The sequence below is a fragment of the Microtus ochrogaster genome, chromosome 7, assembly GCF_000317375.1.
Source record: "Microtus ochrogaster isolate Prairie Vole_2 chromosome 7, MicOch1.0, whole genome shotgun sequence".
In the NCBI taxonomy this organism is placed as follows: Eukaryota; Metazoa; Chordata; class Mammalia; order Rodentia; family Cricetidae; genus Microtus; species Microtus ochrogaster.
The window spans coordinates 60,708,051-60,731,511 of NC_022014.1; the positions used below are offsets into that span (position 1 = coordinate 60,708,051).

Here is a 23,461-nt window from a genome sequence, read left to right on the forward strand (position 1 = left end):
TGGACTGAGGAATCATCTCCCAGAGATTAAAATGAACATACGCATGGTTTATCCTTGATCTGAAATGATTTCACATGCTTCTTTAGCAATGTCCTTAGATGATTTGGCCTCTTAAAAAGATGGTGGCGCACGCCTTTAATCCCAGCACTAGGGAGGCAGAGGCAGGCGGATCTCTGTGAGTTCGAGACCAGCCTGGTCTACAGAGCTAGTGCCAGGACAGGCTCCAAAGCCACAGAGAAACCCTGTCTCGAAAAACCAAAAAAAAAAAAAAAAAAAAAAAAGAATGAGTCATCAAGATAGTTACCAACCAAGTAGGGCAACCCAGATGAGAGATTCAATGAATATTCGTCTGAAGTTTTCTTCCGTTCTTAAACTGCTGCACTATGGTTGCGCTGTGACGTTTGGGGACGGTGATTAGGTTCATTCTGCCCTCTCAGGTTCTAGGGACTGTTTCCACTGAAGCAGAGAACAGAAGCAATGGGGTCTTGGAGGTTCTACACCCCCCAACCTCTCTTTGATTACTCTTTGGGCTTCCTGCTCTTTCCTTCCAAAGACATCTTGGGTCGAGGTGCTTCCAGCCCTTCAGCTGGAGCACGTTCACTTTACTACCTCTGGTTGAGGGATCCTGATGAAGAAAATCCAAAGATGGAGGGGGTGGAGAATCTATCAGATCATACCAAAAAAGGGAAGGGGTACAAATCTCTTTGTTTCTAGGAAAAATTAACTTAGAGCCAGATGTGCTTCCGCATAATTAAGCTGGACTCTGTGCATATGTCATCATCCACTAAGATAATGTTCTTGGTTGTAAAAGAGAAGAGGAGAGAGAGAGAGAGAGAGAGAGAGAGAGAGAGAGAGAGAGAGAGAGAGAGAGAGCCTGAAAAGTTGATCACTTACGGACTAATGTCCTTAGAATTTTCAGGCCTCTGTGTGGAATAACAAACAAGGCCATAGCCTTAAATTTTTAGGGTTAAGGAACATTTCCCACTGCTGGGGAGGCTGGGGGATGGGGAGGCATTTGATCTCTGGTTTGTGGATTTCATACTGCGCTTTGCAAGATTGGGTGCACAAACTGGGGGTTGACATATGAGAACCCTTCAAAATCAGACTGGTCTATGTTAGCGATGACCAGTTGATCTGGCGGTGTTAAGACGGGCTGCCCTCGTGTGAAGAACTTGTCAAAGTTTTCTGCTCCTTTGCCGCACTGTGGAGAAAAAAAAAAAGAGGTCAGAAAATGCACAATACAGGGGTAGTGTTCTGAGAGCATTTGGAGGGAAAGGGCATGTCCAGGGAAATTGGGCCTGGCAGAGCGGAAGACTCTTGGAGGCCTTGCAGGCCTACTGGAAACAGAAGCTAGGCACAGCAAACAACAGAGCGTTACTGGATTGTAAATCTTCACATATTCCTAGAATCAAAACTCTAAATAGAAACACACTGTTGGTTACAACACAGCAAGATGACAGCCTCTCTTAACTTCAACATTACCTTGTTGAGCAAGCATGAGCTATTAGCATGAACGGTGCACACACAGGGCCATCAGTCATAGCTCCATGTTGAAAAGGCCATGATGTTGGTTGTGCCTGTAAGTGCCCTTGAATTGACAGCGTTAAGTTACTGTCCCACATCTGCTTCTTTGTACTAATATTCATAATCAGACAGAAGCTCTGTATCTTTGCCATATGACCGGGATGCTTTAGAAACTCCAACCCTCAGAGTAATCTTAGAGCAGTATGGGATAGGTACAGTTACAATGGTAGGAGATAAGTTCTTACACCCAGCAAGAATTCTGCACATCTGGATAGGGCGGCCCAGTGGCAGGCAGGTCAACATGGAGCTCATTCACAGCGTGGTCTCAGGGCGGGAGGAGGTGAGCACTTTACCAGAGAGGTGCAGTAAAGCCTTTGGTCTGTCTTGAATACCATCCTCCTCCAGGATCCACCAAGACACTCTTTGCAAATGGAGGCTTCTGGCATAGCTCCCCTGTGAGGGTCTAACTAGACAGCTGCTTAAGCAGTACTGCACCAGGGTCTTACTCAACTCAGAGACAGTTATACGACTTAGAGTTTCATAAGACCCACTGCCAATGACTTGCAAAGCTTTAAACTCCTTCTAGGAATGTAGGGAATGAGTAACCTCACTCTTCCAGATACCTAGAAAGGTTAAGGCATGCCAAGGTCTCTGGGACTTCCAAGAAGAGTCGGGAGTTTCACCAATGCTACAAACGCGGATTCTGATCATGCTGCAAAGCATTGCTCTTTGACCTGCTGGCAGCACTTATTTTGAGTCAGCATAGGCTTTAACCAATGAGGCATTGCTGGATCTCCAGCAGAGGGCAGGTCGTCTAGGTAATCTGCGAGGTGGAATCTACCCAAGTCTCTCTTTTGTGGAGTAGGGAGAGGAACTGTATCTCCCCCTCATGCTGTTAAAAAGGTTTATTGCCAAGTTCCACATAGAACCTAGTACTTGGTCAGAGTTCAGCACACATTTTTATTATTATTATTTAAACTAAGATCTGTTAGCCTCAGGGGCTGTATTTTCTCACTTCTTTTATCTTCTAGATGGGTTTTTTTTTTTTAGGAAATCTCATTTCATTATGATTTTCCTACTTTCTTTTCAGCAAATAAAACACACTGCTAAGTGTCTAAGGAGGTAGAAAGCATGTCTTAAGTTTAAAGCAAGGTCTTCAAAAACAACAGCGTTCCTTTCCGGTATTATTTTCACACCGCAGCACTGCAGCCATGGGGGCGGCAATGTGCGGAGGGCATGTGTGGTAAGGGCGGAGGTCTGTATGGTCATGTTGGATGGGGGCGGGGCTTAAGTCCCTCTGTGTAGTCCATACAGGCAATGAAACATTCTCATCATCAGTCTTGCTCCCATATATGGGGCGACAAAGCTTCGGCTTTCAAAGTTTTTATTCCCATGATGCTTTTCTTTGCAAGAACCCAAAGCACTTCAAAGCCAAGGTAAGCAGAGGCACAGCCTGCAATCACATCACCCCACATGCAAGGAACATCCTGGACCACTGAAAAGGGCTCTTCAGGAAGCAGCTGAGTAGATACTGTTCCTTCTCAGGAACTGACCAGGAGTCTGCATTTGATCCGTAAATCAGATAAATAATGGAAAGCAGCTTCCATTGAGGTATCACGTTCCACATTCAGCTCTACTGCAATGATGTTGACTGCTAAAGAAACAGTTGGCTTTTTGGAAAGACATGGCTCTTTAACAATGGTATCAATTTTTTAATTGTCATATAACTTGGACAAGGATGCCATTGCCAACTAGTAGTTAGAAAGGGACACTGCTAAATGCCCTAAAATGAAGGACTTCCTCTCACCTCCAAAGACTTATTGGCTCAAAATGTCAGCAGGTCAGCTGTTATGAAACACTGGTGTCTGTATATCTAGACTGTAATAGAGGGCCTGTGGCTGGTGGGAAGGGGCAGACAAGGAAATTGGGCAGCAGCAGTCATGTGTGGGAGTGGAGCATGCAAAAGTTGTAGAAGCCCATAGAAAAGGCGATGGAAGCAAGTGGTACCGCCCTATGAGGGTTGGCTTTGAGAAAAACTCCCTTCCGAATCCAGTGGATGGATACCCACTGCCTGGAAGAATACAAGTGTGTTACTGTTGATGCTTTCAGGGGGTGGGCAAGAGTACCCTCAAGAAGACATCATCTGTCCTTTTTCTGATACCGACTATGCAAAGAAGAGCAAGGAGGAGGTTCTGAGAAAAAAAGAGAGGATATGACTCCCTGCAAGGCAGAACAAGGCTGGCCAAGGCAATGTTCCCTTTGCCTCCCTGTCTGGTATGACATTTATGCATTTGTTCTCTGAGAAGATTGTATGATGTGGGTCTTTATTGAATACTGCCTTTATGATGCTCACAAATTAGTTTTAAGTGGGAAGTTTCTTAGCACCATGGGTTTATTGCCAGAGGAGGGAAAACAAATCCAAAAACTAAAAGGAGAGTTCTCAAAATGTACAAAGGGGAGCTACACAAACATCAACACTGAGAGAGACAGGGAAGGAAGAAGACATCCAATCCTACAACCAGTGTTCCAGAGAAAGTTATAGCTATGGTGCCTAAGTGCTCATGAAACCAAGTAATGTCATAAGTGGGATAAAAATGCTCCTTTGATGAAGCCTTGTGCCATCTGTATTGAAGACTGTGGAGCCAAGGGGACAGCCTGGAGCCCCAACCAATCCGGTCACTGATCTGTGATCATACTGAATGACCACGTGACTGCTGGTCTCAAAACTGCTCAGCACTAGAGACACCTTCTTCTTCTCTCACTTTAATGCTCCTGGGAATTTTCCCCAGCTCAAAGAAAGAAAGGGAGAGAAATCACATTTTAGCAAATTAAGGCTTTTCTTAATCCAACTCAGTTTAGGTGAAGACCAGAGGCAAGGGCAGGCTGAGGACGAAGAATAAAAATTGAATCACTCAAGTTCAGACACATCAATCATGACACAGACAAAAAAAAATCCCCAAACAAACAAACAAACAAACACCAGAGCCCTTTGGCTGCTTGGGCAGGAGATAATACATTTAAGAATCCAGTGCCCGCTGCCTGTGATCCAACCTTGAGATCATCAGCTCGATGGGTACAGAGCTTCAGGTGCCACCTTGGAGTTGAGTAGGGAGTAAGAGAAAAATGGGGGCACCAGTGAGATCTGTGGATAAGCAAGGGAATGAGTGGTGGGAGGAACTAGCGTGATTGCAGATGCTCTCCCGACATTCATCAGGCATGAAGTCGGGACATTATTACCACAGCCATTTGAGGGGCAGCCTCCACAGCAGCTACAGCAACAGGCAAGTTTGGGTTATTTGTGACCTCTGAGTTCTGGTCCACTAGACCCGTACAGCGGCTAAATCAGCTTACGAACAGTGCCTCTGGAGCGAGGAAGCATGGCACACACCTCCAGGGCCACCAACAGCTTTCACCAGTGGAAACCTTTGCCAGCAAGGTGGCATGGAACAAACTCAGCAGAGAAATGGTCAGCAGGAAGCGGTCCAGACCTGACTGGGCTGGTGTGTGAACCCAGGCAGGTCCCTCCATCTCCTTGAGAATAGCTGGTGTCTGGTCCCCTCATTGGGCAGTGCCGACACTCTTGAGGAGAGACAGCAGAGAGAGGACTGGGCCAGAGACCAAGAGGCCCAGGCTTTAGGAATCTCATCCCCTTCTGAAGGTAAAATGGGGATGTGACTGCCCACCTTCCAAGGCTGCGGTGCGGGCTGAAGGACTTAGCATATGTGAAGCCTTTCTATGTGATGAGACATATGGAGAGAAGAAACAAATGTGTAGCAACAGCCCTGCATGCTAATTGATGCTATCTGAAGGATGAATGAGGCTATTAACAATCTGCCTTCTATCTCTTCATTAGGGAACTAACCTCTTCGTCATTTTGATACCTCTACCCATGATGATTAGTTTTATTCATTGGCTATTCCCAATCTAGAACCACCTTGGAAGGCAGTCTCAATGAGGGATTGCCGAGATCAGGTTGTCCCGTGGACAAGCCTGGGAGGGATTGTCTAGATTACACTGAGGAAGCCCTGCCTCCTGAGGGTGACACCATTCCCCAAGCCTGGGATCCTGACTACGCAGGAGTGGGAGGAGCAAGGCGAATCCAACCCCGCAGGCATCCGTTCTTTCTCTTCTCCTCACCATGGTTGTGACTAGCGAGCTTGAGTTATTGTCACCCTGGTTTGCCAAAAAACAATGAGCTGACATGAAGTCTTCCTCTCCTAAGTTGCTCTTGTCAGGGCATTTTATCATGACAGAAGAGAAACCACCACCTGTCTAGTAAATTTACCAATCAATAAAGTGACCCAGAGAGAAAGCAGGCATAATAAAGATGTTCTGGAGCACAGAGTGATGCAGGCTCAAGGGGGAAGCCGGGCTGCAAAGTTCTGTACCCACACCCTGGGTGGCAAGCAGCCTTTCAAACCCTTTTGTTCTGTGAAAGGGCAGAGGGAGAGGAATGAGCTGTGCTGCAGGGCATGGCTTCCAGCCTGCGAGTCTTACCCCTGAGAAGCACTGAACCTGTGCAATACATGTGCTGGTCTGAGCTCTATGGTGTCTCAGTAATGTTGACTATAACTCCATGGTTGCTGGCACAGGAGCATGCGTGAGTGGTTACAGAATAAATAATGACGCTAGGAAGCAGAACCACACAGATCCCAGGGGTAGGCCGAGTTCAGAACAAACAAATCATAAAGGTTAGCTGCAAAAGCATAGAAATCAAAGGAAACGCAGGAATCTGGGGAGGGCCTCTCACAGTTGCTAGATATGGTGGGGTATCCTTGGCATCAGGAGAATGCTTGCCTATCCTGCAGTTTCTGCTCTGGGGGAGACTACAGCACTGTGCAGGACAGTGTGAGCATTTGGGAAGCTATTGCCCCGCCTTGGCACAGCTCCTCACACTTCTTTGTGTGAGTTAAACAGCCGATGGCAGACACGAGCTGGTGTAATCTGCTCTATGCTCCCTGGGTGGTAAGGTCAAGTGTCCAGAAGGCCCTGGGGTGGATCTCTGCCCACTGCTCTGCCCCTTTCCACGAAGATCAGCATGCTCAGGGAAGGTCTTGATGCAGGAGGAGGGCAAGCAGTGGCACGCGTGGGGTTAATGGTTAAACAGTGCGGTTAGTCTGCTCAGTCACTCAAGGCTCTGGAAGTGTGCTCACCGAAGGCCTGGATGCCCACTGAAGCCAGTGCATTTTGGTAGAGAAAGTCTGGAGAATAAGAACGGACAGAGGAGAGGATTTGGAGATGTCGAGAATCAGGAGTGGCCGTGTGAAGAAAGCCACGAACCCACGAACCTCTGCGGTACATTGCTATGTGAAAGACGTGAGATGCCAAATGCCATACTGGGTCCTTTACGTACGGGTTTACACATACATAGAACTTTCTGGAAGGTTACAGAAAAGATCATGAATTGTGGGACTAGAAGTTAGGGAGGGGGAGAGACCATCTTCCCTTTCATAGTTTTTACTGCTTGGCTGATCATTTGGCCACAGACGGATAGTATTTTAATGGTAACAATTACCTGAAGGAGGTTGAGATGGCCTCTACTTCTGGCCAACATTCCTGGGGGAGGGCTAGGGAAGGGCTTTGGGTTTTTTTAGACTTCATTAGACATAGTCCTTGGGACATTGTCTTGGGCAGAAGCTGTTTGGAGGGAGTCTCGTTTCATGGATGGGTTTCCTGACAGACATAAGTCCACATAAGTGAGGGCTTTAGTCAGGTATGACGGGACACACCTTTAATGCCAGCACTCAGGAGGCAAGGGCAGGTAGATCTTTGAGTTCAAGGAGGCCAGCCTAATCTACACAGTGAGTTCCAGAATAGCCATGGCTGCATAGAGAAACCCTTTATCAAAAGACAAACCAAAAAAAAACCCAAAAAACAAAAAAAAACCCACCCAAAAAACAAAACTGAGAGCATTCTGTATGTACAGTGTCCTTAACCACTGAAACTCTAAGACTTATATTTGTTATTATTAAAAAGGTTTCATTTCTCCCAAGCAGAAAAATATTTGGGAAAGCAATTACTAAAGACTAGGAGAAAGTGCTTGCTTCTAATCACCAGTGAAAGATGCTGACAGCGAGTGATTTAAAGGCTTAACTCAAACCCCAATGCACCACGATGTGATTTCTTCTGTCTCCAGGGATGGTTAGTGTTTTTAAGTTGTCAGCAAAGCCTGTTGAGCCCCGAGAATCTCAATTTTAATTAGCCTCCCTGTTACTAGCTCAACGGAAAGGCCAGGAAAAAGAACCAGCCTGCCACTCAAGAGGGCTGATTAGATGGGCCCGAGACATTATTTCAGTTAGACCGTCACTACAGACTTCCGCCTTCACCTGAGTAGCTGCTGTTCCAAATAAGCAACTTTGCAGACTTGTTATTAAAAGAACACCGTGCCATGAGATGTCCTCAAGTTTAGAAAATAACACAGGGTCATTATGTTTCAAGAAGCATAATACCTATAACTTAATCTCAAGTGGTTCGGGAAAACACACACATACGCGCACTGTGTGTGTGTGTGTGTGTGTGTGTGTGTGTGTGTGTGTGTGTGTGTGTGTGTATGTATCGGTTCAAAGAAGAAACTGAAAAAAGAACAGAGCAAGCATGGTCAAATGCTAACATCTAGAGAATCTGGACAATGGGATGGGAGAGATTCTTTTATTATCTCCCATCCCACCCCCCACTTTTTTTCCTTGCAGAGCTGGGATTGAACCGGAGGCCTTACGCATTCCAGGCAAGTGCTGTACCCCTGAACCACACCCCTAGCCTATAACTCTTTTGAGACAGGATCTCATTATGTAGTTCAGGGTATCTTCCAGTTCATGATCCCACTACCTCTACCTCCTGAGTACTGGATTTACTGGAGGGCTGCCACCACGCCCAGTTTCCCAACTCTTTCACAGGGCTGAGAAATTCTTTCAAACAAAACAAAACAAAACAAAAAAACCCCAAAAACCTGCCAACCCCAAACCATCACCATATTTTTTAAACAAGCTAATGACGTCATGCAAGGGGCCCATCATCTTGTAAGCATGCCCGTCGCTGGGGGGTGGGGATTCATGATTGTGCCTGCCGATCTGGTGACACCTATGCCTCTGCTTGCTGTTCTTACTGTCTTTGACTCTTGCCTCAAGGATGACAACGCCCTGGTGAAAGTTATTCTAGTTTTTCCTACTTCCTTTTGATAAAGTCACTACAATAACTTCCCAAGGAAGGCTGCCTCATGAGAGACACAGGAGAGCAGGAGCATTTGTTTCTACTTTAACTGAAGAGGGACCTTTCTCAGAGGTGACATGTCTTCCAAAAAGAGCACCTCTTTCACGGAACTGTCTGAATATGGACAGACTTTCTTTTAATGACTTCAGTTGGCTGTGGGGAGCATCACGGCTGAAGTTGACTGTATGTGCTTCCTTGAGCGGCTCATTGCTACCAGGCTGGATGGCATTTTTCTCATAAGGACAAGGGGACAGTTGTCTAGTGGCTTCACTTCTGGATCTGCACAGCACCCCTGTCTGGTTTTACCTTCACTTTAAGGCAAATTAGCATAGGAAAGCCTCTACCCAGTCTAGGGACAATCTTGACTTCACAGTGGCACATAGACGCCTCTGGGGGATAGACATGGTTCTGTTGAGGACTGATCCTTCTCTTCCCTCATTGCTGAGACTCTAGTCCCCATGTGTGGTGCCCACCACTCTTGTCTCTTTGCACTCCTATACACATGACCTTCATAGTAGGCAGGCTACGAAGCACTGTGGCTCTTGAGTTTAATGTCAGTGGGAGATGGAAGGTTCTGTATTGAACTTCCCAATGGGTTCTACACTATAAGGGTCTTTGGCTGTGACACCTCACATTTTGTATGACGGTTTGATCTAAAGGTTAATTTAAATTGTTATTCAAGTGATAAAAAGAGGTGAAAAGACTGAATCCCAAGGGAACCCTGATTCTTCTCAGTAAGTTCCATGTCTGCCCTGCTGTGTAATGTCTCTCCCCTCCTAGTGTGTGTGGGGGTTATCAGTAATTCTGGAATCATTTTTCCTCAGAGGTTTTTAAAGTGTTAGAGAGTAGAAAACAAAGAGCAAAAACCACAACAGAACACCTAATAGACTCCTGAATCCACAAGCACAGATGAGCTGCCCTGCAGCCGCTGCCAATGTGAGCACGTCAAGTCCCACAGCTGGCACACGGCAACAAGCCGGGGCTAATTCCAGGCAGCCGGAGCAGTACAAACGGGAGAACAGCTAATGACTCTTAATCCTGCAATTCTCAGGGAAATGGAATCATCAGTGCTTGTTAGAAACCCTCCAGGAAGCCTCCACCAACACGCCCTCAGAGCCAGGCTCACTGGGAGGACGTGGAAGGTTCTGGCAGCCATGCTGCCTGGGTGTTTACAGCAGTAACCGAGAGGCCTGTGCTGCTCGCCCCTCTTAGAACTAACTCCCTGTTAGAGAACATTCAGCTGCCTTTTTCCTGGATGCTCCGCTGAGTTTGTGTGTAGCCATGGATCAGGGAAGTGTGTTTCACGGGGGAAGCTGGAAAGCCACATCCCAGAGTTGTGTCTGCCTGCAGCCCTTTCTCCCCGCAAACTATGCTAACCATACTGTGACTTTAACTAAGTTGCTTTCCTCTGTCCCATATGACCTTTCGACTACTGACCTGTTCTTGGTGGGGTAGTTCCACGCCAGCACTGTGCCATGAACAGAGTGACAACCTAGGGACCCTTGCATGAGCCTCCTCACCTGAGATTAGGAAGCGACTGACTGTCTTGGGTTTGGGGCATGGGAGGTAGGGTGGGGACTGAGCTTAAGCATGACACTCTGATGGCCAGCATATGACCCGGAATTCCCGGTTGTTTTGTTTTTTCACAGCATTTTTTCATATGCTGTGAAAAAACAAAACAACCAAACAAACAAATAAAAACAAATAAAAACAAAGCATCTGACTGCACTTGCTTCTCATGCTTCCCCCCTTAACTGTGTCCCCTCTCTGGCCTGGTGTCTGTCCTTACCTTCTTTCTGGCTCCTCTCTCCTTGAGCACAGGACTAGGGCCAGAAAAGCTCACTGTGAGCATGCGTGGCTTGTTCTTGCCTCTGGCCTTGTCACAAAAGCTGCAGCTTTAGGAACTGCAGTTTCTGTTCTGTCTGTGATGCTGGGGTTGTTTCCTCATAGCCAAATGCAACGTATTTCTTTTTTAAACTAGCACTCAGTACAAACAAACAAACTGCCGTTCGTTGGGAATAAAAAGATAAACACTGCTCACACATCAGCTGTTCCCCCAGGAACCACTATGTTTCCAGATCCTTCCACATTCTCAGCTTCCTGAGATAAGTCACTCCCGGTTTTCCCTACCCATGAGTTTAAGGCCGGCGACCTGTAAAAGCTGGGAGACTGAAATAGTTTTGTTCTGAACCCAAGGTGAGAAGAACCAGAAGAAACTGCTTTACGGTTGGGTTTGCGGCACTCTGGCTCTTTCTAAAGTGACGGACTAGGAATTCCTCTCTCCTTGATCCTTTAAGCAGGGTCTACATGGGGAAAGGGGTGGGGGGTGGGGGCTCTTGTTCCTTGCTTCAGTCACTACTGCCGACGTTGTACGTTTTAATTTAGGAGGATAAGGACGAAGGCAGCTGTGAACAAGAAGAAACTCTCCAACACTGTCCTGCTGAGCTATCTGCATCAACTCATCTCTCCCCAAGTCTTACAACCAGGTCATGTGACCTGAAGGAGTGGTCCTCGTAGGAGCACCCAAATCCAGGGCTGGCGGAAGAGAAGCTGGCCGTGTGTGTGTGTGTGTGTGTGTGTGTGTGTGTGTGTGTGTCTATTTAGTTGCCTGTTTGCAACAACGATTCAGGGGGAAGCCAACTGACCTGATTAATTTTAGTTTGTCTTCATTCTGGGCTAAAAATGTCTGAGAATAAAGTCCAGTGGACTCGCCACTGCCAGTGATATTTTTGGCGCAGAGGGCACGTGGGCACATCTGAGGAAGGATTTGCTGCCCCTACTCAGCAACTCTGCCACCACAGGGGTCCCCTGGCCTGCTCAGGGACACTGGTCAGAGACAGATTGAGGCCAATCCGGCAGAGTGGAGGTGATGCTGACCATGGTGATGGCAGCTCGCCTTCCAGTCTCTGGAGAGCACGGGGCAGAGGCTCACTGGGGCTAAGACTTGGAAGGGGTGGGGAGACATCCTGAGCAGTGTGGAGAAGCAGGTGGGGTGTGTGAGGAGTTGGCGTTTTAAAGACACTCAGTTTTGTTTAGTTCTAGGGCCGGAAGCTATAAGAAGCGACATAGTGGCTGCCATTCACTACCAGAAGAAGCTGCGGGGCTGTCACCAACACACTGAGACATCGCAGTGGGGAAAGGACCCTGACGCCATCCTGCCCGCAACTGCCAGCTGTGTCTTCTGTCGAGTTATTCTGCCTCTCTGTGTTTTGGTTTCCTCAAATGCAAAGCCGGGACAAGCATGTCTCCTCACAGGGGGGTCAGGAGGACTATATGAACAAATGTTTGAAAAGAGTCTGGAACAGGGGCCATCGTATGACGGGTCAAACAGAACTCTAAAGAATGGGAATCACATAGCAGAAGTTGAAAACATCCAGCAATGGTGGAGCTGGTGGTGGCCAACCCTCCTCACAGAGGATGCGTGGGTGCAGAAGCCGCTGTGGGAATGGTGTCCAGGCCCTGCCTGTGAGTTGGTGGAGATCTAGGTGTGCTTTGGGGTAGCATGGTGAGGCAGGATGTCAGGGAGGCTGGAGAAGCAGGTGGTTAATTGTCTGGGTGTTCTGTGGCCATCCTTGAGAGGTTGAGGAGGGCTAAAGGTCTGTGCATCTGTCCTTTCTAGGTCCTCACATCTGTCCTCACTCTGTGAAGGGAACGGAACCCTGGCCATCAGATTTCATGGCTGTGCACAGTCCCGAGCTGGTGGCTCAACCATTTTCCTTACTCTGCCAAGGCCAGGGTCACTAGCCTCCTACTTCCCAGAGCAAGGGAGGGTCACGCCCAGGATCAGGGACATGGCTCAGGACGCTCTTCAGGACTCACCACTTTGGGCTTGAACGGTGGCTGGATCTCTCTGTTCTCCAGTTTTTCCCAGTCGATCCTCCTGAAGAAGGCATGCTCCCTGACATCCCTCTCTCCCTCAGGCCCGCAGCCCAGTCGCTTGGCGGGGTGTTTGGTCATAAGCTGGAGAGAAAGAGACAAAAAGACAGCTTGATGACAGCAGCCTCCTGGAGCCAGCACCTTCCCTGGCCAGATCTGCCTCTGGGCATAGATGGTGGTGCAGCCTGAGAACACACTGGACGTTCACCAAGAAACACACATGTGCTCTGACAGGTGTGGTCTGTGTACAGTGATTTTCACAGTTGGAAACAATGGCCAAATGGAATAAAAATTCAAAAAGGCATCTGTGTGTACCATGTGCTTTGAACGGGCATTCTGTCTGTAGATGGGGAAACGGACTGGGGATATGGCTCAGTGGTAGGGAGCTTCCTTTACAGGGCATATACCTCTAGGTTCAATCTTCAGTACACTAGAGGGGAAGGAAGGAAGGTGGGGCAGAGGGAAGGAGGAAGAGAAGTTCATGTTATTTCTATGCACAACTGACAAAAAGGCTGAAGATCACTGAAAACCATGTGGGCTGAAAGTACCGTAGGCCAGTATCCAGCGGGATGCCGCGACAAGCATCACGTTCCTCCTGTTGCCTGGATAAAACGTCCCCAGGCACAGGGGCTAGGAAAAAGCACACGTTGCAGCAAAGACAGCAAGTGACTCATTTCAAGGTATGGTGTGGGACTCAGAGGGAGGTGCCAACCCTGGGCTCTTCCACAGCAAGAGGCTCCTCCAGCTGCCACGGGCACCTTCAAACACACTAAATGATAACACTGGGTGTGGGACGCTCTTTTTGATGAATTTAAAAAGGAAGTTTGTGATTCAAAGCTTGACCACTAAAAATGAATTAAGCCACCACCACCAGTTAAAATGCTAGCATTGCCCCGAAAGAAGAGAGTTGGCCCAGGACCCAGGAGGTTCAAAACAATTCTATTTGTAGCGGCCACCAGCCAAGGCAGAAACAATGTAAGTGCCCTCCCCCACGAGTGGAATGCAGAGATGGACTGTCTGATGACCACATAGGGAAAACCATGCAGCAACGTGCAAGAGGGAAACACGGCAACACACGGCTATTTACACGGCTCTTTGGCTACGTTTACTACTTGTCGTGCTGGGCACAACAGGTCTGGCCCACCAGCTGAAGGGTCCCCTCTGTGCGAAGGCTGAGACAGGCAAGACCAGTCTGTGTGATTAATACTGATTAATCTTGGGGTTGTGGGTAATAGCAACTGTAAGGGGACAGAAGGGGCAGTTAGGGTTCTGTCTGTCTTGACCAGGGTGCAGTTACATGTACATATCCATTTTGTAAAAACGCACTGATCTGCCCATGGATGATCTATACCCATTTTTAAATTAAAATTAAATTTTTTTTATAAAAAATTAAATTTTAAAATACGTCTGTCTTAAGAGAAAGAAAGAACAAACTGCATCACAGATGTGGAGATTAGTTAGGAGAATTAATTAGGAGGCCAGATGTGAAAAACAGCACTCCCCCAGGGCCTGCGATTACTTCTTTATTTTGTAACTGTGGGTACATGTACGCGTGTGAACATGTGTGGAAGACAGAGGTTGTATGAGCGTATGCATGTGTGTGGAGGCCGACCTCAGGTATTGTTCCTCCTTGGAACAGGAGGATTGGAGTTAGGGTGGCTGGCCTGTGAGCCTCGGGGCTCCTTCTGCCTTTGCTTCAACAGTGCATGCCACCACACCCGGCATGCATGTTTTCCGTGGGTTCCGAGGACTGAACTCAGGTTTTCGTGCTGACGTGGCAAGCACTTTACTGACTGAGCTGTCTCCCACTCCCCTGCATCGTTAAGAAATGGACAGGGGACCGAAATGCAGTAGAATAAGAACATGAGACTAGACCCTTGAACAGCACTGGAATTCGAGTCTCTTCTGTCCCCTATGCCCTGTGTGTCTCTAAGTTTTGCAGCAGCATGCATTAGTAAAAGTTCTGGTGTCTCTCTTAGAAGGCTGGAAAGGGAAGCTAGGCATGGTGGTGTGTACCAGTAATCTCAGCCCTTGGGAGGTGCAGGCAAGAGGTTTGCAAGTTCAAGGCCAGCCTGGACTAGTAGGGAGTTCAGGACTGGCTGAGCTAGATAGCAAGACTTTCTCTCAAAAACAACATTCGGTATGAAAGGGTATTTCCTCTGCCAGCCGTCTTGGTTGGCTGCCAGAGGGGAAACCCCGATGTACTCACTCCTTTGCAGATGGAAACGGCCTCCTTGGACAAGGATTTGGGGTAGGACACATTGTGCTCCATTATAGACTGAAACAGTTCGTCCTCATCTTCTCCATCAAACGGGGGCTGTTCCAGACAAAGATGGGAAAACAGAGGGGATAACACGTTACCACGGCGCTTGAAGGTCTGTGAGAAGGAAGGACCGCCTTTCCCCACATACCACAAGGCGGCAAGGTTAGCTCCGCGAAGGCGGAGGCTGATTTGATTGTCTTTAATTGGGCTACTGGTTGTGCGTTTCCCATTTTTTAACCGTTCCTTTCATTATCTTGCCCCGAGCAACCCAAAATAACCTTTAGGGAAAATGTTTTTGGAGTAATGTGGTTAGTGATTTACAAATAAATTATAATTAATCCATTAATCTTGTAATTATGTGCTAAAAATCTAATTATGAACAAGTCATGTTACAGATGGCTTTATGTTTAGAGGGTACAGAGAATGTTTTCTGCCTTTACTTGGGATGAAAGAAACTTCAGAATAGGGCAGAACTGGGGCGCTTCTGACCGGATAAGACAGGCAGCCTGCTTGGTGGCAGTGACAGGAGATAGCTGCTGGATATGTCCTTTGTCTCTAGTAGTGAACTAACGATCACCATCCTGAGATATGGAGGACTGATGGTACCATGGGACACCATGGCTTTGAGGTCACATGACTTTGGGACAGAATTCTAACTCTGCTTCCCAGCTGGGTGCTCACACTCAAGCAGCTTGCCTGTTAGACACACCATTTCCCACGATGAGGTCTCTGGCTAGTCCAGAGCCCAGTGGGTGGTACCCAGAAAGAGTTCAAGGAAGGGTATGTAGAGCTGTTATTGAGAAGGAGGAACCTATTGTGATGGGGATGGGTGTAAGAGATCCCAAGAACCTGTCTGTGCCCAAGATGATCTTTAAGTATTTCTCCATGACATCTTTGTTGGGGGGATGTAAACCCTGAGTTTGCATTTGCATTAATTAAATAAAAACATCTTAGGCCAGAGGCTGAAAGAGCAACTAGTTGACGGAAGGTAATCATAGAGCATCAGAGGGCATCTGGAATCAGCAAGAGGAGGTTAGCTAGTCAAAACCCAGCCTCTCTGAGCTAGCAGGTTTTCACCCCAGCCTTTGAATCTTGAGTCTTATTTATAAATAGAACCATAGAGATTTATGTAAAGTTATCTTTGGGACAGTGACAGAGCCAGTGCCCGTGGGAACAGAATCCCCGCCAGGCTGCAGCCCGAGCAGCCAGGCCGCAGCTAGAGAAGCAGACGGGAACCCGTGGAGCTGAAATTGCTGTCTGAAATAGCAGTGGATTTAAGGCACAACCACCAAGCCAAGGGCTCTGTGCTGTCCTCCTCACTCCAGTGGGATGTACCCAGAAGGACTGGACCTATGGGAAATTCCTGGATATTCTCTTTGGTACGACCAACCTTGAACTTAGCATAAAGATGGCAGGGGGACCCCTGGTAGAGAGCTTTGAAGGGGAACTGGGCATGGGGCCAGGGCAGGAGAGCCACACGCTCTGAGGGAGAGACACCAAGTCTACAAAGAGCCCTTCCTTAGGGCTGGCCATGGGGGGGATGGAGGTTTGGCTGGCTGGTGTCATTTTATTTTCTTTCTCTTATTCTCTAAAAAAACCAACCAACCAAACAAACAAACAAAACACCGAAGAGCTTCCTTTCCGGTTGCAAATGCCTGGTTTTGAAAAGCATGTGTGATTGGTGGCAGTGCGCGGGTGGGTGTGGAGAACCAAAATGAGTCTGGCTGAGAATTAGTCATGGCAGGATGGGCAGACTCCATGTGTGTAGATGAAACACAAGATCAGAGGGACCCGCAAGGCAGGTCAGTGGGGGAGTGTTTAGCTGCAGATGGCCTGTGCTGGCCTGTTGTCCAAGACACTACCTTCTTGACCCTATAACAGCTTCCTCTCAATGCCTCTCGCTGACACCCACACAGAATCTCACCATCCCTGATGCGGGACCCAGAAGAGTGCCAAGGAGGTTTTCACAATTAAGATAATAAACAAGCTAAGTCCTGAAGGGGGCTGTGAGCTGCTCCCTGCCATGAGGATAGCAAAGTCTGAGTCTGAGGTGAGCATGCTCTCTGCAGGGTAAATGGTGTCTCAGAGGTGGCCATGGCATAGGCTATGTCTCCAGATCATCAGCTGGCCTTCTGGTTTTGAGTTCAGATAAGCTACATTATTTGTAGGTCTTTGACTCCTTATTCAAAACTATTGTGAGGTTAGGAAGATGGCTCAGTTGGTAAAGCGCATGGCATGAAAGCACGAGGACTTGAATCTCGACCCCAGAACACGTTTTTAAAGAAGCAGAACATGGCGGTGCATGCCTATAATTTCAAAACTGGGAGGCAGAGACAGGAGAATTCCTGGATAGGCTTGCTAGCTTACTCAGTGAGCTCCGGGTTCCATGGGAGACCTGATCTCAAAAGATAAAGTGGAAAGCGAAACTTCTGGTCTCCACATATACACATACACACATGCATATGCAACATTCACATACACATTCATGCAGGCAGACATGCACATGTATGCACACATGTGTACATAAAACACACACCACTATTACAGATTTCAAGATAATGCCAGAACACATGTATGCATGTATATGTGTATATATGTATGTATGTATGTGAATAAATATACAAATCCAAGCTACTGAGTCCATTAAGTATTGCTTGCGTGAATATTTTTTAGGGCTGACCACTTGGGACTAGATGACCATTCAGGGTGCTCATCTCTAGGGAGGACTAATTCTCCCTCTCTCAGCAGGTTTTGTCACCTATAACTTCATCTGGGGGTGGTGTCCCATGTGACTTCCCCCATGCCCAATGGCATGCCAGCTGGGACTGTCATTGTTCAGTTTTTAAGCAGCCACACTGTAGATATTTCATGGGTATAGCTTCCTTGCCATATCTACACACAAATATTCTCTTATTTTATTCATGGCCTCTCAGGGCTTCTCCTATTATTTTCAAATAAGATACTTAACCTGAATCCGCTGCTTTTCTGACTGCTGCAAACACATTTTTCTTGGTAGCCAGCCGTGTTCTCAGGCAGAGCTAGAGAGCCACCAAATGTCTTCAGATGGATTCATGGGTCCTTGGGTGATTTGGAATTGCTTCCAACATTGCAGGCTAATAACCAGACGAGCAGAATGCTGGTAGAATGATCTCTGTGCGTGCCAGCTCTGTTCTCCTCTGAATTACATAAGGATCAACATCCCAGGTGCGGGATTGTACAGCAAAGGATGTGAACATGTTTATGTTCTTGCTAGGATTCTTTAGCTCACCCTGGGGCCTCTTTATATGTAATTGTGTGCTCCCAGGCCCTGGTGCTGAAGGCAGGTCAGCGGTGACAGGTTACAATTACATCCATCTTCCTTTCTAATAACACCAGCTCCTACTACAGTGTGGGGAAATCTGCTGCCTAGGTACGGGGTACATGACCATTTCAGACTGCTTCTCTCCCCTACTGCCCCCATGCCTACGGCTATTTTTAAATGTCTACCAGTCTGGACGCAGTGTTCTAAGCTCAGTTCCCTATTAACAAGTCTCGGGTTTGTGTAAAGAAAAATTTCTGAACGTGTTGTACCCCACATCCCACTTGGAGAGCTCTGAGCTCTAATCAGACAAATGAGGTGATGGCTCCCACAGCACAAAGTGGTTCCTGAACCACTTCCTAACAGGCAGTGGGTAAGGGCCCTGCCATGTTGACTTGCAGATTGCTGAGGACCTGGACGGACACACACACACACACACACACACACACACACACACACACACACACCATTTGGGCTGAAGGTTCAATTACTGAGATGAAGACCCCAATGCTGATACACAGCTCTGAAAAGAAAAGAACACATTGATATGAGAGCCAGTCCCCTTGTGACAGATAGTGTGACCATTTGGAGCCGAAATGGGCTCATTGAGGGACACACAAGCACTATTAGTGCCCCCGTCCCAAGCAATTCTGTTTGTCAAGCCATCCAGAACCTGGAAACAGATTCGGGCTATTCAGACTTAATGGGCCCACTTGGCTGCTGACAGCTGATAAGCCAAAGGCAACCAGCCACCTTTCCCGGCTCATCTTTAGCCTTCCACAGTTAAGGAAGACAAATTTAGTGCCTAACCCCTAGGACAGGCTCATAATCAATCTTCCTTCTCAGTGCCTGTATCTATCTCTGCCTGTTGCCGAGTCCCTATGGCTGTGTGTTTGAGTGACACCCATGGCTGAGTCACAGACACACCAGGAATTCACTTCCCTTTGCAAGGCTCTGATTAGAACCGTGCCTGCCATTTGTGGGCAGCTAGATGAGGCTATGTGGAACAAAGATTGGGGCCTCTGTCCAGCATGGCACCAGCATGGTGGACACCTTGCAGGTGTCATTTTTGAGGGCTAGTACCCTTTTCAATCCAAAGTAGAGACTTTGAGAGATGCATGCAAGGCAGGCTAAGTGGTTCTGAGAAGCAGTGTGGGGAAACAGGCCAGAAGGTGTATGGGAGCTCCCAGTGTGTACTGGAAGACCTGGATACAAGGCCTGTGATGGTTCATCCTGTCAACTTGGTGAGATTCAGGATCACCACGGAAACACATGCTTGGGAAGACCTGCCTTCAAGGTGGGTGTCAGCATCCCATGGGCTGAGGTCTGGGACCGAACAGAAATGTGAAAAAGCCGGCTAAAGAGCAACATTCGCCCCTCTCTGCTTCCTGATTGGGTGCAGCATGACCAGCTGTCCCCAGCATCTGCCGCTGTGATCAAAGTAAACAGGCCCTTCCTTAAGCTGTTCCTGTCACCACAAGGTACCAGGGAGACTTTACTTCCTGAAGAATGAGGTCTAGGAAGTCCTGGGTGTGTTGTAATGGTCTGCTCTGTCCCTTTAAGAGACAAGCCACGACCACTCCCTCCCATCCTTTGAGGCAAGCTGATCTTCAGCTTCCAGCCTGAGTCCCTCTCTCTCTCTCTCTCTCTCTCTCTCTCTCTCTCTCTCTCTCTTTCTCAGAGGCAGCTTCTGCCTCTCCCTTCTTCCCACTTTTCCCCTTCCCCCTCTCTGTTTCTGTCTCTCTCTCTCCTCTTCCCCGTTCTCTCCTTCTCTCCCATAACCCACTAAATAAATATCCAACCTCACTCTGCATGGTGTGCCCATCCATGTCTTTATCTCTCACCCACATGGTCTTGTGGCTTGCCCATCTGTTTCTCCTCATGGGACTGGCTGCACCATCAAGGTCTCTCACCCACCATGTGGCTCCCTGCCTGGGATTTGTGGCCTGCTGCAGCCATTTGGGGAACTACACCGTCCCTCCCTGGGACTGGCTGCTCTCAGGACCCACTGCCCACTGCCTGCCACCACTTTGGGGACCTGGGGTGTGGTCTCAAGGCCTGTTGCCCACTGCAGTCACTTGGGGGCCTACAGCATTTTACTTTTACCATAACAATAGTGCTGTGACTCAGAGTATGTCTGCCACTGTGCCCCTGGGGAACCTGCAGCATTTTTACTTAAACCATAACACTGGGGAGGAAGGCAGGCAAGTAGGTGGGAAGGAGGAAGAAAGGCAGGAAGAAAGGAAAGAAAGAGAGGACTTTGCTGCAGGCTGTTCTGACTGCTAGTCTTCTGTCAGCCAATTAGAAGCCAGGGTATGGATGCTCTTGGAAAATGGATTGCCCTGGCTGGCATATGCAAATGTGACTTGAAATGAAAGTGGGTTTGTTTTCTGGGCCTGAGGGCACAACACTCAGGAGCAAGGAGGGACCTAGACTTCACTTTGGCTATGTGATGAGCAAGGCTCCTAGGTAGCAGGTAAAAACAGTTAAATTTTGTTATCAGAGTTTTCAAGGGGGGAAACTGACTTCAAGCACAGGTGACCTACGCTTCCCTGTCTATGTGCCCCAGGACAGTGAGTTGTTATGTTGCTATAAATAGCTGTTCTATGTTTACGCACTGAGGTGTTCCACCTAAGAGGAATGCTCATAATGGGGGGTGGGGAGAGCTGAATAAACAAACCACTCTTTCTATGCCACTCAGATCTTAACAGGTTGGGAAACACTGACCAAATGCAGGCAGGTGTTTGCATTTTTCCATAGCTAAAATAATCTGTTTAAGTGTTTCCTAGATATGATGTAATGGCAGAGACATAAAGGGCGGGCTTCCTGTCCTAGAGTCAAAGCCTTGAGATGACAACTGTCTCCACACGGCCACCAGATCTCTCGCTGCTTTACTGTGCTCCAGCCTCACTGAGGGCTTCCCTTCAGTCTCTACACAAGGCTACAGGCTTTTTCCTTGTATCTGTATTTAACATGTATTTTCCTCATCTAATTAGTCTATCGTTTCTCTCCTCTAAGCTGCGAGCTGCCCGAAGGTAAGGATTTCTGTCTATTTTGCCCTCACTGTACATAGGAAGCATTCAGTGCACAGAAATATTGCGGCCGATGAATGTGCCATCTCAGAATGGTGGGCACTTTTTTCCCAGAAATGTATGTCTCTGTGTTCAGCATGGGTACTTCTGTCCATTCTTGATTATTAATACTCTTGGCTCTAAGATCAAGGCGCCCAAGCCTAGCTCAGAGTTCTAGGAATTTTTTTTAAAAAAAGCCAACGACAGAATTGTTGTGGCGGCTCGAATGAGAAGGCCCCAGAGACTCATATGTTCGAATATTTGTTTCCCAGTTGGTGGAACCGTTTGGGAAGGATTGGGAGCTGTGGCCTTCTAGGAGCAGACGTGACACTGGGGAGGGCTTTTCCATTCTTGGTTGGCGCTCTCTGTCTCTTACTTGTAGGTAATGACATACACTCCGGCTACTGCTCCAGCACCATGCCTGCCCGCCTGCCGCCATGCTCCCCATCATGATGGTCATGGACTCTAACACTCTGGAACTGCAAGCCCCCAATTAAACTCTTTCTTTTATAAGTTGCCTTGGTCATGTTGTTATCACAGCAATAGAAAGGTGAGTGAGACAGGAATAAAGTCAGAGATCCCTCAAGGCTTCACCAAGCTCTTAGACAGCTCAGCATCCTAGCCCTCTCTAGAGTCAGGGAGAGTCAAGCAACCTGTGCCACATAGGCAGGGCTGACTGTTGTTACTTAGGGTTGGTTCTAGAATGTTTCCTCCTTCATCACTGGCTGAAACAGGGTGTGTCAGTGGAAGGCTCTGAGACCTTCAACCACGGTAAAGAGAAAGGACAGGAGAAAGCTGTCCTCAAGTTCTTGAATAACTGTGGATCGGACTCACCTTCCTCATCAGCCAGCTCTGCTGGGTGCAGAGGACCATGTGCAGAGAGTGGGGGCAGCCACTGAGATCTGGGGGCTCTTTATTAAAGCAGTCAGAATGTGCTGTAGTGGCTCAGCTGTTGAAGTCATTGCAGGAGGAGGAAGTGCCATGGGAGCCAATGCACTTGACTCTCAGATAAGAGCCACATCTAAAGTGAAATCTAACTTGTCTTTTAAAACAAGAACTTTGGTCTTGTAAAAGGCTAATCAACCCTATTATAAAATGGGGCACTGAGCTGAACAGAGAATTCTCAACAGAAGAAGTTCAAATGGCCAAGAGACACTTAAGGTCATGCTCAACTTCCTTAGCAATCAGGGAAATGCAAATCAAGACAACTTTAAGATACCATCTTACACCTGTCAGAATGGCTAAAATAAAAAACACTGATGATAGCCTTTGCTGGAGAGGTTGTGGAGAAAGGGAGTACACTCATCCATTGCTGGTAGGAATGCAAACTTGTGCAACCACTCTGGAAAGCAGTGTGGCGGTTTCTCAGGAAATTTGGGATCAACCTACCCCTGGACCCAGCAATACCACTCTTCAGAATATACCCAAGAGATGCCCTATCATACAACAAAAGTATATGCTCAAATATGTTCATAGAAGCATTGTTTGTAATAGCCAGAACCTGGAAACAACCTAGATGCCCTTCAATGGAAGAATGGATAAAGAAAGTATGGAATATATACATATTAGAGTACTACTCAGCAGTAAAAAGCAATGACTTCTTGAAGTTTGCATACAAATGAATGGAAATAGAAAATACTATCCTGAGTGAGGTAAGCCAGACCCAAAAAGAGGAACATGGGATGTACTCACTCATATTTGGTTTCTAGCCATAAATAAAGGACATTGAGCCTATAATTCGTGATCCTAGAGAAGCTAAATAAGAAGGTGAACCCAAAGGCATCCTTCTGAATATTAACCTTCATCAGGCGATGAAAGGAGACAGAGACAGAGACCCACATTAGAGCACCGGACTGAAATCACAAGGTCCAAATGAGGAGCAGAAGGAGAGAGAGCACAAGCAAGGAACTCAGGACCGCGAGGGGTGCACCCACACACTGAGACAATGGGGATGTTCTATCTGGAACTCACCAAGGCCAGCTGGCCTGGGTCTGAAAAAGCCTGGGATAAAACCAGACTTGCTGAACATAGCGGACAATGAGGACTACTGAGAACTCAAGAACAATGGCAATGGGTTTTTGATCCTACTGCACGTACTGGCTTAGGGGGAGCCTAGGCAGTTTGGATGCTCACCTTACTAGACCTGGATGGAGGTGGGTGGTCCTTGGACTTCCCACAGGTCAGGGAACCCTGATTGCTCTTCGGGCTGATGAGGGAGAGGGA

General features: G+C 47.6%; 1 protein-coding gene across 1 annotated transcript in view; it reads right to left on the reverse strand.

Annotated features, from left to right (window-relative positions):
• Window positions 1-265: 265 nt before the first annotated feature.
• Prkca (protein kinase C alpha) overlaps window positions 266-23,461 on the reverse strand; it is a 235,614-nt gene continuing 212,418 nt past the window's right edge. Inside the window, exons 12-14 of the mRNA XM_026780073.1 lie at window positions 14,816-14,923; window positions 12,550-12,690; window positions 266-1,201 (exon numbers count right to left, since the gene is read on the reverse strand). Coding sequence (XP_026635874.1) covers window positions 1,037-1,201; window positions 12,550-12,690; window positions 14,816-14,923 — 414 coding nt within the window. The 3' untranslated portion in view covers window positions 266-1,036. The remainder of the gene's footprint in view (window positions 1,202-12,549; window positions 12,691-14,815; window positions 14,924-23,461) is intronic.